This window comes from Mytilus edulis, chromosome 5 (assembly GCF_963676685.1).
Source record: "Mytilus edulis chromosome 5, xbMytEdul2.2, whole genome shotgun sequence".
NCBI classification, from domain to species: domain Eukaryota; kingdom Metazoa; phylum Mollusca; class Bivalvia; order Mytilida; family Mytilidae; genus Mytilus; species Mytilus edulis.
The window spans coordinates 5,906,114-5,919,959 of NC_092348.1; the positions used below are offsets into that span (position 1 = coordinate 5,906,114).

The 13,846-nt window shown below is 31.1% G+C and overlaps 1 protein-coding gene across 1 annotated transcript in view; it reads right to left on the minus strand.

Annotated features, from left to right (window-relative positions):
• LOC139525365 (E3 ubiquitin-protein ligase rnf213-alpha-like) overlaps positions 1-13,846 on the minus strand; it is a 37,703-nt gene that overhangs the window by 9,577 nt on the left and 14,280 nt on the right. The window contains exons 5-7 of the mRNA XM_071320597.1: positions 13,424-13,577; positions 7,970-8,141; positions 2,856-2,956 (exon numbers count right to left, since the gene is read on the minus strand). Of these exons, the coding sequence (XP_071176698.1) occupies positions 2,856-2,956; positions 7,970-8,141; positions 13,424-13,577 (427 nt within the window). The remainder of the gene's footprint in view (positions 1-2,855; positions 2,957-7,969; positions 8,142-13,423; positions 13,578-13,846) is intronic.

The window sequence follows — 13,846 nt, forward strand, 5'->3', positions numbered from 1 at the left end:
ACATGTACAATCAGATAATAGTTTATTTTAAGGACATTCATGCGTATAGGTATTAAAAAAACCCAAAAGTATCAAGTGTTAATGTGAAAACGAAATGAAAACATTTGTTTACCAATATAGCTACCAACTTAATAAATTCAATGCTTTTTGTCTTATCCGTAGAGATCATGGCTTTTAGACTTCGAAAAAATTCCAGAGATATCGAAGGGTTAGTAGTTAAACTAAATAATAAAAATCATAGCATTAAAAATTCACAGTTAGCTGATTATACTACTTTATTTCTCAGTAATAAGAAAGAAATCAAAGCTGCTATGAATGAAATAGAAACTTTTGGATCATTTTCTGGGTTAACTTTGAATAAAAATAAAACAGTGGGTATATGGAAAGAAAACTGAAAAAATAGTGAAAATAAAGTAGCGAGGATTAATTGGACAAACAAACCAGTCAAAGCATTGGGAATGTATTTTGGTCATAATAGAGAAGAATGTGAAATATTAAACTGGGCGAATAAAATTGAGAAAATGAATAAACTATTTCATTTATAGGGGAAACGCAAGTTAATATAATCGGGAAAATTCTTATTATAAAAACACTAGTTTTACCGCTTTTTACATTTTTGGCAAGTGCATGTACAGTTCCGGAGAAATTGAGAAAAGAAATAGATAGTAATTGTTAGAAATACATCTGGGATGGTAAACCAGATAAGGTTAAAAGAAATACCATGATAAAGTCAAACGAAGAAGGGGGTTACAAATGATCGACATACAAAGTTATTTTATGTCTCTTAAAGCATCTTGGGTAAGTAAACTCATTAGTAATGATATTTCAAACTGGAAGCTGATTCCATTAAAATATCTCAGCGTGGTTGGTTTTAATAGTTTAATTTCTGTACCAAGTCAGTTCTTGTCCATTCGTTTTTGATGCGTTTTGTTATTTGAATTTGCCATGTGATTATGGATTTGCCGAGTTGATTTTCCTCTGAGTTCAGTTTTTTTGTGATTTTACTTTTAAGATGAATTTTGAAAAAAAAAGAAAATTCTAGAATATATCAAACTTATCCTTGAATTTTTTTAAGAAGTATTTAAATGTTGGATAATATCAGGCGGTGAACAGTCAAAACCAACTTCACAGAAATAAGGAAAGAGGTAATTTGATGGAACAAACTGATTAATTTTGAAAATAAAACTGTGTTTTTGAAAATTGGATTAAGAGTAACTTGATATTTGTCAATGATATTATACATAACACTGGCAATCTATCTCAATATTTAATTCTGGAAAAATTAGACTGCAAGAATAATTGGATTGCAGAAATAAATATTTTAAAAAAGTCATCCAAAAAGACGGCTTTCGATGTTACAATCTGAAAGTTCTATAAAAAGTATTGTTAATATTTCTAGACAGAAACTAATCTGGAAAAGTAATTACGTTGAGGCTTCAAGCTTTCAACAAATATATTATATAAGTCAATTTGTAAATATAAAACTGAACCATCAATTGGTGTTAGGAAATGGATGCGTATTTTCCATACTAATGAGAACCTTACTATTAACCAACTATATGTTTTCATGTTTCATTATTTAGAAGAAAATGATTTAAAAATATATAGATGGAAACTTTTGCTATTCATATTACCAACAAAACGATTATTGTTTAAATGGAAACAGAATAATGACAGTCTTTATAATGTATATAACGAAGAAGAAGATTATAACCACTTTTTCATTTCTTGTCAATTTTTAGAAAATTTTTGGAAAAGTATTTATGAGTTAATGATAAAAATCAAATTTAAATTTTAGAGTATTATTAAAGCAATTAGTCTTTGGTTATAAAATTTTTGACAAAAAATATTTTGGTCTGAATTATTTCCTAACAATTTTAAGTTTTTCCATATACAAATCATATTATGTATCAAATCAGAAATTGACAAAGGTAAATATTTATTAAATTTTTGTTCGAGAAAACAAAACAAGATACAACGGAAACAGACCAATGAAACTTAATCCATTACTAAAGTCACTAAAAAGAAGTTTAGACGATTGATAGAATAAAACATAATGTATTAAAATGTTATATAATTGTATTTTTTGAAATTTATACATCTTATTATAATTTATACATATATACCAGCAGCTAATTGCTAACCTGGGGGATCAGCGGAATAAAACAGGATGCATCAATAAACACTTGGTTTCTTGGTGAAAAAATCTAACAAGCAGATTTGATGAATAAATATTAAATGGGAAAAAAGAAAAATCACGAAAAAGGAAAGTCCCTCATCAAATGGCAAAACCAAAAGCTCAACAAAATCAAACTAATATATAACAACTGTCATATTCCTGACTTGGTACATGCATTTTTTCATGTAGAAAATGGTGAATTAAACCTGGTTTTATGGCTACCTTAACCTCTGACTTGTTTGAAAATTGCATAAAATTCCATTAGATTGACAACGATGTTTGACAAAACAAACAGACAGTAAGGCCGTACATTGACCTATAATGGTTGACCTTTTTTTAAATTGTTATTTTGATGGAAAGTTGTCTCATTGGCACTCACAACACATCGTCCTATATCTATATTCAATAGGTAAACATGTGCAAAAATAGGGGTAAAGCAGTCAACATTGAAGTATTATCTCAATCACTTTAAAAAAAAAAAAACCAAATATATATATAAAAAAATAATACTTTGGCACAAAAACAAAACGACGGGATGTATAGTTACAGAGCCACGTCATATATACGAAAGAAAAATTCACAAAAATGCATACTAAAAGTTCTTTTGCATATCCTTATACACACCATGCACTTAATAACGGAATGCTTTTGGAAGCAAAATTCACACATTTAATACCTGAAGAAAAGGTTCAATGTATCTCGTTGCAAACTGCTCCTCCCACTTAGCTCGAGATTCTTTTCTCAATAATCCACTTATATCTAGTGGTAGTGTTTCATCTTAAAATAAATTTTAAACACATGCTAACAGTTAAACATGTATACTGGTGTATGAAAACATACCATAGAGTTGTAAGTAAGATTTAAAGTTCATAATACAGTCAAAAGAAAGATTATGCCATAGTTTGGTTTAACGAAAGACCAAACCTCAAACCCTTAATTAGCCGGAGTCAAATAAAGCTACCTAAATTGAACAATAATTAAATTATAATAAATAATATGAGCCATATAAAACATATTTGAAAGAAAAACTTTAAATTATGATATTCGAAGAGTGATGGCGAGGTTTTGAACTGGGGCTATATAAATAAGAAATGTATTATTATTGCCAATGAGACATCTACCCATCAAAGTTTAAAGACAAATCCCCCAATTGTTTATGCGCACATACCAGCGCATACAACAGTATTATGCTGTCAACGGTTAATGACGTCGCGGTGCCCGCGAACTAAAATTGTTTCAGAGTTGTTCCTCTTTGAGCCGATGGCGAGAATGATAAGACGAGCGGAAAATACTAGAGAAACAATCGAACTCATAAATCGAAAATAAATGTCATATTTCAAAATGAAAAAAACAAACAGACCTATAATAATACGCAATAAAAAAACATAGAAAACTAAAGACTGAGTAACACGAACCCCACCAAAACTGGGCGGGATTTCAGGTGGTCAGGAAGGGTAGGTAGATCCTGCTCCACAAGTGGCACCGGTGGTGTTGCTCATGTTATTACAAACCCCGTAAATAGTCTTATACGGTAGGTCACATTCATGAACAGGGAAGGGGATTGTAGTTTTGACGTAAAAACATATCCGATATCATCTGTGAAACGGTTATTCCATAACGGTCAACCAAATTGTGATGGCGTCCTTGTTTTTATAAAGGGTACGATTTCAACTTCACCATTTGACAATCATTTTAATATGTTGATTTGCCGAAGAAAATGAAATGGTCTCCAGATTATAGATGAGTTGCATATTCATTTTCTTCGAAATAATGTGTGAATAAATTTGAATTAAGTGTAGCAAAAACAAACAACAAAACGGCAAAATAAATTATATAAATAAAAAGATAGTCAACTATACAGCACTAAATCTAACGAAAACACAAAAACGACTGTCAAGAAACAAAACCGAATCTGGATATTTGACACCAAGATAGTTCAAATGAATAAATATATAATACAAATTTCCATTTCATTCATACGTGTATGGACTAATCTATTCTTTAGAGTCAATATCTACTATAGCAGGTTTTTAATCGTAAATATATATATAAGTTAACGTATGGGCTTCTAACACTTAATGTTTTTATTACATTCATCATTCTGATGCGATTTGTTGAGTTGTGAGTGCCATGTTGAATAGAACAACGATATATTTGATTTAGGTACCAGGTGCCAATTTTTTGCATAAAAACATGTTTGTGACGGAGAGTTGTCTCATTGACACATGAACCAAATATTCCTCTCTATATACTGAAATCGTGTCTTTGTTTTATAGTTGGCGGAACAAAGAGTTAAATAGAAATATATATATATGAACAATCAAATCATTAAGTAGTTGATTTGAAATAAACCAGGTTGAACTACGTTCCAATGATAATCACGGTAAATGTTCGTGATAGTTATACTGAGATTCTAGCAACATAAAGGAGTATTTTAATAATTGTAACTAATTCATAAATGCCTATGGACCAGTGTTTGGTAAAGGTAGTTTTTGATAAAGTTGAACAATCAAGATAGATCGGGCGCATTGACATTGCAATGTGATCTAGAAATAATCGTTCTAACCATTTCGTTAACAAAAACTCGTTTATAATAGAATTAGGAAAAAGTTGGTTCATTAGATATGCTTCTGTATTTATCAACTATCTTTTTGATTATTATGTCACAAGTCGTTAAACAAAGAAATATTAGGATGATATTACGTATAACGGTCATTTTATTTGTAGATGAGATAAATGGAGGAAAGAAACGGGATTTATTCACATATTCACAACACAATTTCTCATAGTAACTCCTTTTACGGCTAAAACTGTGCCAATTTTGCTATGACTTTTTTAGTTTTTTTTATCCATGCACTACGATTCTTTCAAATGAATATAACAATTTCTCAAGCTTCCTGTTAACCGAACAGTTACATATTTTTACACTATTAAAATAATCTCCTTGTCGCAGGGATAATAATATCATCAATGGGCAGTAGCTCGCAGTTTCACTTGTTGTTACTTAATATTGCTGTTTATCTTATTGTTCAAAAAAGTATTTCAAGATTTTAAGAAGAATTTCTGTTCAAGACATAAAGACTCTTTAATATAAACCTGAATAGAAATTTCCACAGAAGCATTCGTATTTACATGTACAAAACATTTAACTCAAACAGACAAACAAAACAGCAAATAACGGAAACTCAAATTATAAACATTTTTTTAGAAGTATCTCTGGTTTTTATTACGGTGATCCTAATTTTTTATTTCTGATTTTGTTTTAATAGAAACAAGGGTGCACACTGTGCAAAGAACCATGAAAATGAGGTCACGGCAACATAAAGATCATAAAATATTTTCAAACACCAAATATAGTTGACCTATGGCATATAGTATTAGACAAAATTCAAAAACTTAACTTTGACCACTGAACCATGAATATAAAGTCAAGGTCACATGACATCTGCCCGCTAGACATGCACAATCATTCCATACAACAAATATAGTAGACATAATGCATAAAGTATGAGAAAAACAGACCATAACACAAAAACTTAACTATAATCCTTAAACCATGAAAATGAGGTCAAGGTCAGATGACACCTGCCAGTTGGAAATGTACACCTTACAGTCCTCCCATACATCGAATATACTAGCCCTATTGCTTATAGTATCTGATATATGGACTTAACCACCAAAACTTAACCTTGTTCACTGATCCATGAAATGAGGTCGAGGTCAAGTGAAAACTGTCTGACCGACATGAGGACATTGCAAGGTACGTACATTATAGTTATCCTATTACTTAAAATTAGAGAGAATTCAACATTACAAAAAATCTGAACTTTTTTTAAGTTGTCACTGAACCATGAAAATGAGGTCAAGGACATTGGACATGTGACTGACGGAAACTTCCTAACATGATGCATCTAATACAAAGTATGAAGCATCCAGGTCTTCCACCTTCTTAAATATAAAGCTTTTTAGAAGTAAACTAACGCCGCCGTAGCCGGATCACTATCCCTATGTTCTGCTTTCTGCAACAGAAGTTGCAGGCTTGATAAATACGTGCATTCTGTTGAATTCAAATCAACGTTCAAACCTATGATTGCGTTGAATAAAAACCGAAATTTGTATACGTGTGCATGTAACAAATTCGTTGTGGAGATATAGATTCCTACATTGATACCAGTGGATTATCGGATTTATCCAATCGAGATAGTTAAATTATCAAATACCTCGGCGAGGACTTTAAAATTTATAATTTAACTATCGAGATTGGGTAAATCCGATAAACAACGAGTAACTATGTAAGAATCTGTTTCTCTAATGATTAAAAAATACATTTCCTTTTTTTGTTAACCGAAACTCCCTTTCGAGTGCCTTCACATTGCACGAAATTGTCAATTTCATTAACACCTGTTAGCATATTTTGATTAATCCAGTTAGCTTAAAAGGTCACGACCCTTAAAATCATCCAATGATCTTTTGAAATCACCAGCAACCACACGTTGATTATTTTTTTTATACAATGGGTTCGAAAAGGGATAAATTTCCATAGAATTAGAGAAAGGTCTATATACAGCACAAACAACATTTTTCAAAAAAACAAAAGAGTGAAAATATTCTTTATATCAAACACATTTCACTCACAGGTCGAACAACTGATGTTCATAAACTCTGTTGACTGTCATTGACGACTGCCACATAAATTGATCACAAGGTTTAACAAAATGGGTCTCTTTATTAATTTAATACTATGTAGAACACGATTGAGTCCTAGTTACACCAATGCTCCATCCGCACTATCATTTTCTATGTTCAGGTAAAATCTCTTATTTGGCATTAACATTAGGAAAATCATATCATTAGGAACATATGTACAAAGTTTCAAGTTGATTAGACTTCAACTTTATCAAAAACTACCTGGACCAAAAACTTTAACCTGAATCGGGACAGACGGACGAACGGACGCATAGACCAGAAAACACAGTGCCCATAAATGGGGCATAAAAAATAAACTTGCGACAAAGATGTTAAACTACAACATGAGGTGCTAAAACTTTTACACCATATCTGGATTTCAATAATTTAAAATGTCTATTCAGTGATGTTTGGGATTGACAATTATTTTGAAGGCCATTTATTTAACCTCAATTTAGGAAAGATTCTTGAGTTTTAAAGAGTGAAATAATATATTTAAAAAAAAAAGAATTTGACTAACAGGTCGAACAACTGACGTCCTTAAACCATGCTAACTTCGATTGACGATTGCAAAATAAATTCATCGAAAAGTATTTGGAGGCCATTTAATTTACCTCAATTAAGGATAAACTTTTGAATTTCAAAAAAATATTTAGCATAGTAATTACGCAAATTTTGTCAGACTTTTGAATAAAGGTCTCTTTCATTGTCCCATTTATGAAAGTAGAAAAATCCCGATGACATTTGTCATACCAATCCGCCCCACTGATGGAAAATGACACAACCCAGTTGAATATATATATCTGCTAACTTGTTTCATTGATGAGTTAAAGAATTAAATTGTACTAAATTATGGCCTACCAACTCGATCTCCCCACTTATGAAAACCTTAGAAATGAATCTTGCTAATTTTTATTTATATAATTTTAAAACGGAAGCATTTTACACTTTTTCATAATAGGAACGAGTTGGTTATTATTAGTTGAATCCTATACATAATTAGTTCTCAAAGGTACCAGGATTATAATTTAGCGCGTATAAGAGCTTTTAATATTAAACTACACAAGACAAGATTCTAATATCATAATGATTTGTTTGCAATACCTTTTAGTGTATCCATTATTTTTACAAGGAGGAAATGCAGAAACAAGACAGCATCATCTCTGTTGATGCCAAGAATGGTTTGAACTGAGGTCAGATCTAGGTTGATGTGTAGGAGTAAATATTCATAAACTTTACCCTGCCGAATTACTGGCTTGATTGTCTCACAAATTGCCTGTAAAAAAGAAAGTGTTCAGTCTTCACAATATGAATTTAAATAAAAACGAATGAAGTTCTAAAAATTAAGATATAAATAAACAAGGTGTGTCAAAGTGAGAAGAATGGTTCCGTTTCAAAAAGATGAACAATCTTCAATTTCAATAACACATGTAGACACAAACAGGATGGTAGTCTCACATATTAAAAATCATCTCATAATCTGGAGTCGTATAGAACTAAGTCTGTATAACTATGATTTTCAACGTTGAAAACGCTTAATTTTGGCAAATATAAGCGGAGCAGAATGAAACTGAAACTTGATATGTAACTCATCCTGTGTAACTCACATACCAAAAAGCATCCAATTATTTGAAAGCGTTTAGAAAAAAAGTCTGTATAACTGTGATTTTCATCAATTTATCAAAGTCCATAGCCCATAATTTCGGCAAACATTAGCCGAGCAGAACAAAAATTAAACTTGATCTGTAACTCATCTTGGTTAACTCACATATCAAAATCAGCCCAACAGCAGATGCCGTTAAAAAAAATCCGTATACTGTTTTGTTGCTGAGTGACGGAATGATGGAACTACGGAATCTCCAAAGCCCGTAATTTCCTAAAAAATTATCGGTTTGTTGCGGAATTTCGGGATACCGGAATTACAGAATAACGGAATTTTGAAATTACTGATAAGGGTAAAACTATATGGCACCGACAACTTCGTTGCGGGGCCATAAAAAATAAACTTTCACTCTGATACTACATGTACTTCACATCATATAGCATGTTTATCTGTTGTAACAAAAATGCATAATATCTAGTAAAATTTGTAAATTTGGCAAAACAAATCATACATATGAATAAGGTAACATTAGTTTAAAGTGGAAAATTGTTTTAACATTAAATAAGCTTAATCAAAAATTGATTGCTAGCCCCTCTCTGTGATTAAACTCTGCTTAATTTTCCTATACTGTTTACCACATTAATACTTAAGAAGATACACAACATTTGTAGTCTTGCAATTAACATTGCAAAATTCTTATTTTATACCAGTGGAGTGACAGTTAAAAGTCTGAATATTCAGTATTTGTTTGCAAGTCAGACATCTTTGTTTTCCCAACCCATGCAAGAACCAACAGACAAAAAGCCCGCTTTAGAGGATAAAGCAGCTCTCATTAGCAAGTCTTTACGGATTTACAAACTATGGCTCGGTCAAAATCTTGGATAGTTTAGGATGTTTTTCGATTTTTTTTTCTAATTTTCCCTCTTGTTGACCTTTTGTTTCAATATTGTTGTTGTTAACATGAGAGAAGCCTTTGTCTATGTTGTTTCTTTTGTGGCCCCGATTTTGTAGGTTACTGCAAAGTTCTTGTAGTCACCTTCTTGCAGTATCGTTTGTGGAGCAAATTCGTTTTATTCGTATGGGAATGCTGTAAGGAATTTCTTGGTGCAATGATTCGGATGACAACTCAATGCTAAAAGAGATTGAAGTTTGTCTGTGGGCTTGCAATACAGATCTATAAATATGGTTCATTCCTTTACTTGCGTTGCTTATTTTTTTACAAATTGACAGCGTAAAGTGACTTATTATTTCATTCAATTTTATGTTTAAAAAAACAAGCCATATACGTCAATGCGTTTATACGTCTACAGTGCTGCATTAAAGTTTGTCGGGACGGACTTACAGTTTGGCAGACAGATGAAAAAAAAAACGAAAATAAGGCGCACCTCATGCTATTATAATGACCAGTTTACTTATGATCATAATGAAAAAAAAAATAGTGATACATGTCAAGTCTTTTTCAACTGGTTATGACGTTAAAATACCATATTACTGGTATGTGTTTTATTTCTTTTTAGTCTCTGATGCACAATTTTTTTTTGTTCATGGTTTTAACCGTTTAACTAGCTGTCAGTAACTCCAAGTAGTCTCAAATCTTACTTTCTTGTTAATTTCACTTGTAAATACTTTCTTTTTATTATTTAACGTGTACTTATTCAGAGTTATATCTCGTCTATATACCACCTTTTAAAGTCTTTGGTATTACTTTAATTATTCAATCCTTTGTTATATGAACATAAATTATACATTTAGTAAAATATATTTTTTATTTCTCCATTATAACGGTATACCTTAATACAGCAAAATTATTTTCATTTACCTGTATATATTTTTGTATTTGGCAGCTATTTGTTCAAATTTATTGTTGTTTTTTTAAATTACTTAATATCTCACAGCGATACACTATTGTAACCTTTATTTTATCACCCCTTATTTTATCGATTTTGTATTAACATTTGTCATATATCAAATATATTCGGTCAGAGTATGTTCATTTGTGTTGATATATCCTTTAATTGAGTTAAGCCATTTATATTGATATTTCATAGTGTGTCATTCTGAATTTTTATGTGACACTTAGGTTTCAGATAAGAGTTAAGGTATGTAACTAAACTCAGGAACATGATGTTCAATAGTTGTTGTTTGTCTTTTCTGTTTTTTTTCCATAGATAGGAACGTTGATTTTTCAGGTTTGAATGTTTGTTCAATTTTCATTTTTTAGAGCTTTTTATAGCTTACTGTTTGGGGTGAGGCAAGGCTCCGTGTTGAAGACCGTACTTATATAATGGATATAGAAAGATGTGGTGTGAGTGCCAATGAGAAAACTCTCGATCCAAATAATGATTTATAAAAGTAAACAATTATAGGTCAATGAACGGCCTTCAATACGGAGCCTTGGCTAACACCAAACAACAAATTATAAAGGGCCCCAAAATTATTAGTGTGAAACTATTCAAACTGGAAATCCAACGGTCTAATCTATAAAACAAAACGAAAAACATGTATAAATCACATAAACAAACGACAACTACTCAGGTTCCTGACTTAGGACAGTTGCACACATTTGCAGCGGGATTAAACGTTTTAATGGTACCAAACCTTCTCATATTATTGAGACAATATCACAACATAACAAAACACACGATACAATTAGCACGCTATGAACGAATACATTTTGATGCGATACCTAAATGAATATTCATAGTTAATATAGTTATTAGGTATAAATATTTAAGGTCAAAAATATATTAACAAAGCTATGGTAGAATATCACTGTGAAATTCATAAGGTTCATGTGGACCCATTGGCTAAAATGGCCGTATTTCTACAACAAAATTTACTCTTAGTACAGACAAACCTGTGCATCTGGAAAAAAATTTAAGGCATAGCATGCCCTGGATAAATATAGTTCAAATGCATTGTATGATTTAGAAAAAAATATTACTTAACTTGATTTTGCCGTGCCCTTTTTTCATCCCTGCAGAAGATACTCAGGTACACAGTTAAAATTTAAGAAATAATTCCTTCATGTCATGCTCTATGCTCATTTTAATTGGTTATCAAAAGTACCAGGATTATAATTTTATACGCCAGACGCGCGTTTCGTCTACATAAGACTCATCAGTGACGCTCAGATCAAAATAGTTAAAAAGCCAAACAAATACAAAGTTGAAGAGCATTGAGGACCCAAAATTCCAAAAAAGTTTTGCCAAATACGGCTAAGGTAATCTACTCCTGGGGTAAGCATTGGTAAGCATTATATTTGTCGATATTTTACACTGAGCGTCAGCGAGGTGTAAACTGTGGTCAAATATAATGCCTACCCATATTAAAATGAGCATAGAGCATGACATGAAGGAATTATTTCGATTCTAATAGGACAAATACAGTATTTTTATAGGTCGAAGCGTGCAAAAGTACCGTAAAAATGTTTTGCTATTTCCGTTTCCTCCCCGGAAGTCTGTACATTACATATCCTAGTTAAAAAACTACGAACAGGGTAAAATTATGTTTTTGATAAAGATATATAATAAAAGTTTATGTTAGCTGCTTAAATGTATGTATTGTAAAGGATAACGATGGAAATAAAGTTAATATAAACAGTAAGTTCGTGTGCATGTGTCGAACATATCTTGTGCTCATTAGAACACGGTCTTGTTTACAAATCGTGTGAGGACGTCATATTAGAACACAATATATTGCCAGGTATCTATTGTCAATTAATACCTGTGGGGAAGTTCTGAAACCTGTTTTCCAACTTAGTTTATTTCGGCACCTACTTGAGAAAAAAAAAGTGCACGGCAAAAACTGGTAAATTTTTATTTTTCTAAAACATAAAATATATTTCGAATTTATTTATCTAGGGCATGCTATGCCTTTAAATTTTTACAGATGCCCAGATTTGTCTGCACTCAGATTAAATCTTGAGGTGAAAATACGGCCATTTAAGCCACAGGGTCCACATGAACCTTAACAATTTATACAAAATCCTCACTTTTGAAATTCAAATTCTACACAGGTAAATAAAAATAATATTGTCGTTAATTATGCTAAAACTTCCGATTAGAAATACCAAGAAAGTTCTGTAACATAAATAAACATATTCTAACATTTCGTAGATCTTGGGTGAATATCAACAATAAAAATATACAAAAAGAGTAAGATAAAATTTCCTTTACATATTTAAGATGAAATGGCAAAATTTGATATTCCAAATAATCAATGCAATTATATAAACAAGATCCATATTAATTAAAAAAAAATATAACAAAAAAGCATTACAAATAGTATAAACAGGTCAAATTAACAAGAAAGTAACATGAACAGTTAGAGAATGCCAAAATAAATGTATCGACAGGTAGTAGGATATTGAGGAGCGAATTCTTTAGAGATAAAAGTTAACGTGTGTTTCTCTATACAAGATAAGAAAATGCAATTTATTTATGTTTTAATTTGCTTATGACAAGATCGATATTAGTACCAATGTAAATTATATTCAGAGATCTAGTTACAATATTAGTACGATAACCTTTAGTAATAAGTTTGTTTAAAGGTTCGATGAATTTACACGGATCACATGGTGATTTCCCCGCTTTGAGTACAATATGACCGGAAAATTAAGGATGTGAAATACCATTTTTTTAGTTTTCTACAGGTACAGCCAAATTTTCTTATCAAGTCTTTATAAAATTATAATCCTGGTACTTTTGATTACTATTTGTATCTATGAAATAATTTAGTAAAAGTTTTAATTAATTTATTGTATTGAAATCCCTGATATAATAATTTAACAGTGATGCATTGATTACGTTTGTTAAAATCTATGACATTAGTACACACACGGGCATACCGAACGAGTTGGGGAATATAAACTCCGTTTGATAGAGTCAAAGGCACATCGCCGTTTACAAATGGAAAATTAACAATAGGAAATGAAAAATCGTCTCTTTTAATACCTGTAAATTATTATTTGTTCCTATGTACATCGACATGTGTGTTAGCAATCTTAGAATAGCAAATGAAGCTTTGCTCAACTTTCTATCAGGCGCATTTACAGGTTTCAAGGTAGTCGCACTTCCTAAAATATGCCCTTTCTGTGTTCTGTCTTCACTAAAAAATAATTTAAATGTTTAATATATTGATTAGTTACAAAATCACACTAAGATATAGATAAACAAAAAAGGAACGTAAATATTTCTCAATTGTCTTCATATTCTATCTTATGCAATATAAGAACACAGGTGGCAAAAAAGTATGTTATCAAATGACAAGCATACAATTAATATTTAGTTTCTTAGAAAAGAAAATCTGGAAAAGGCTATGATATGAAGAGAAGCTCGTCAAACCTTTTTTTTTTTATCAATATTTTATTTTGTATA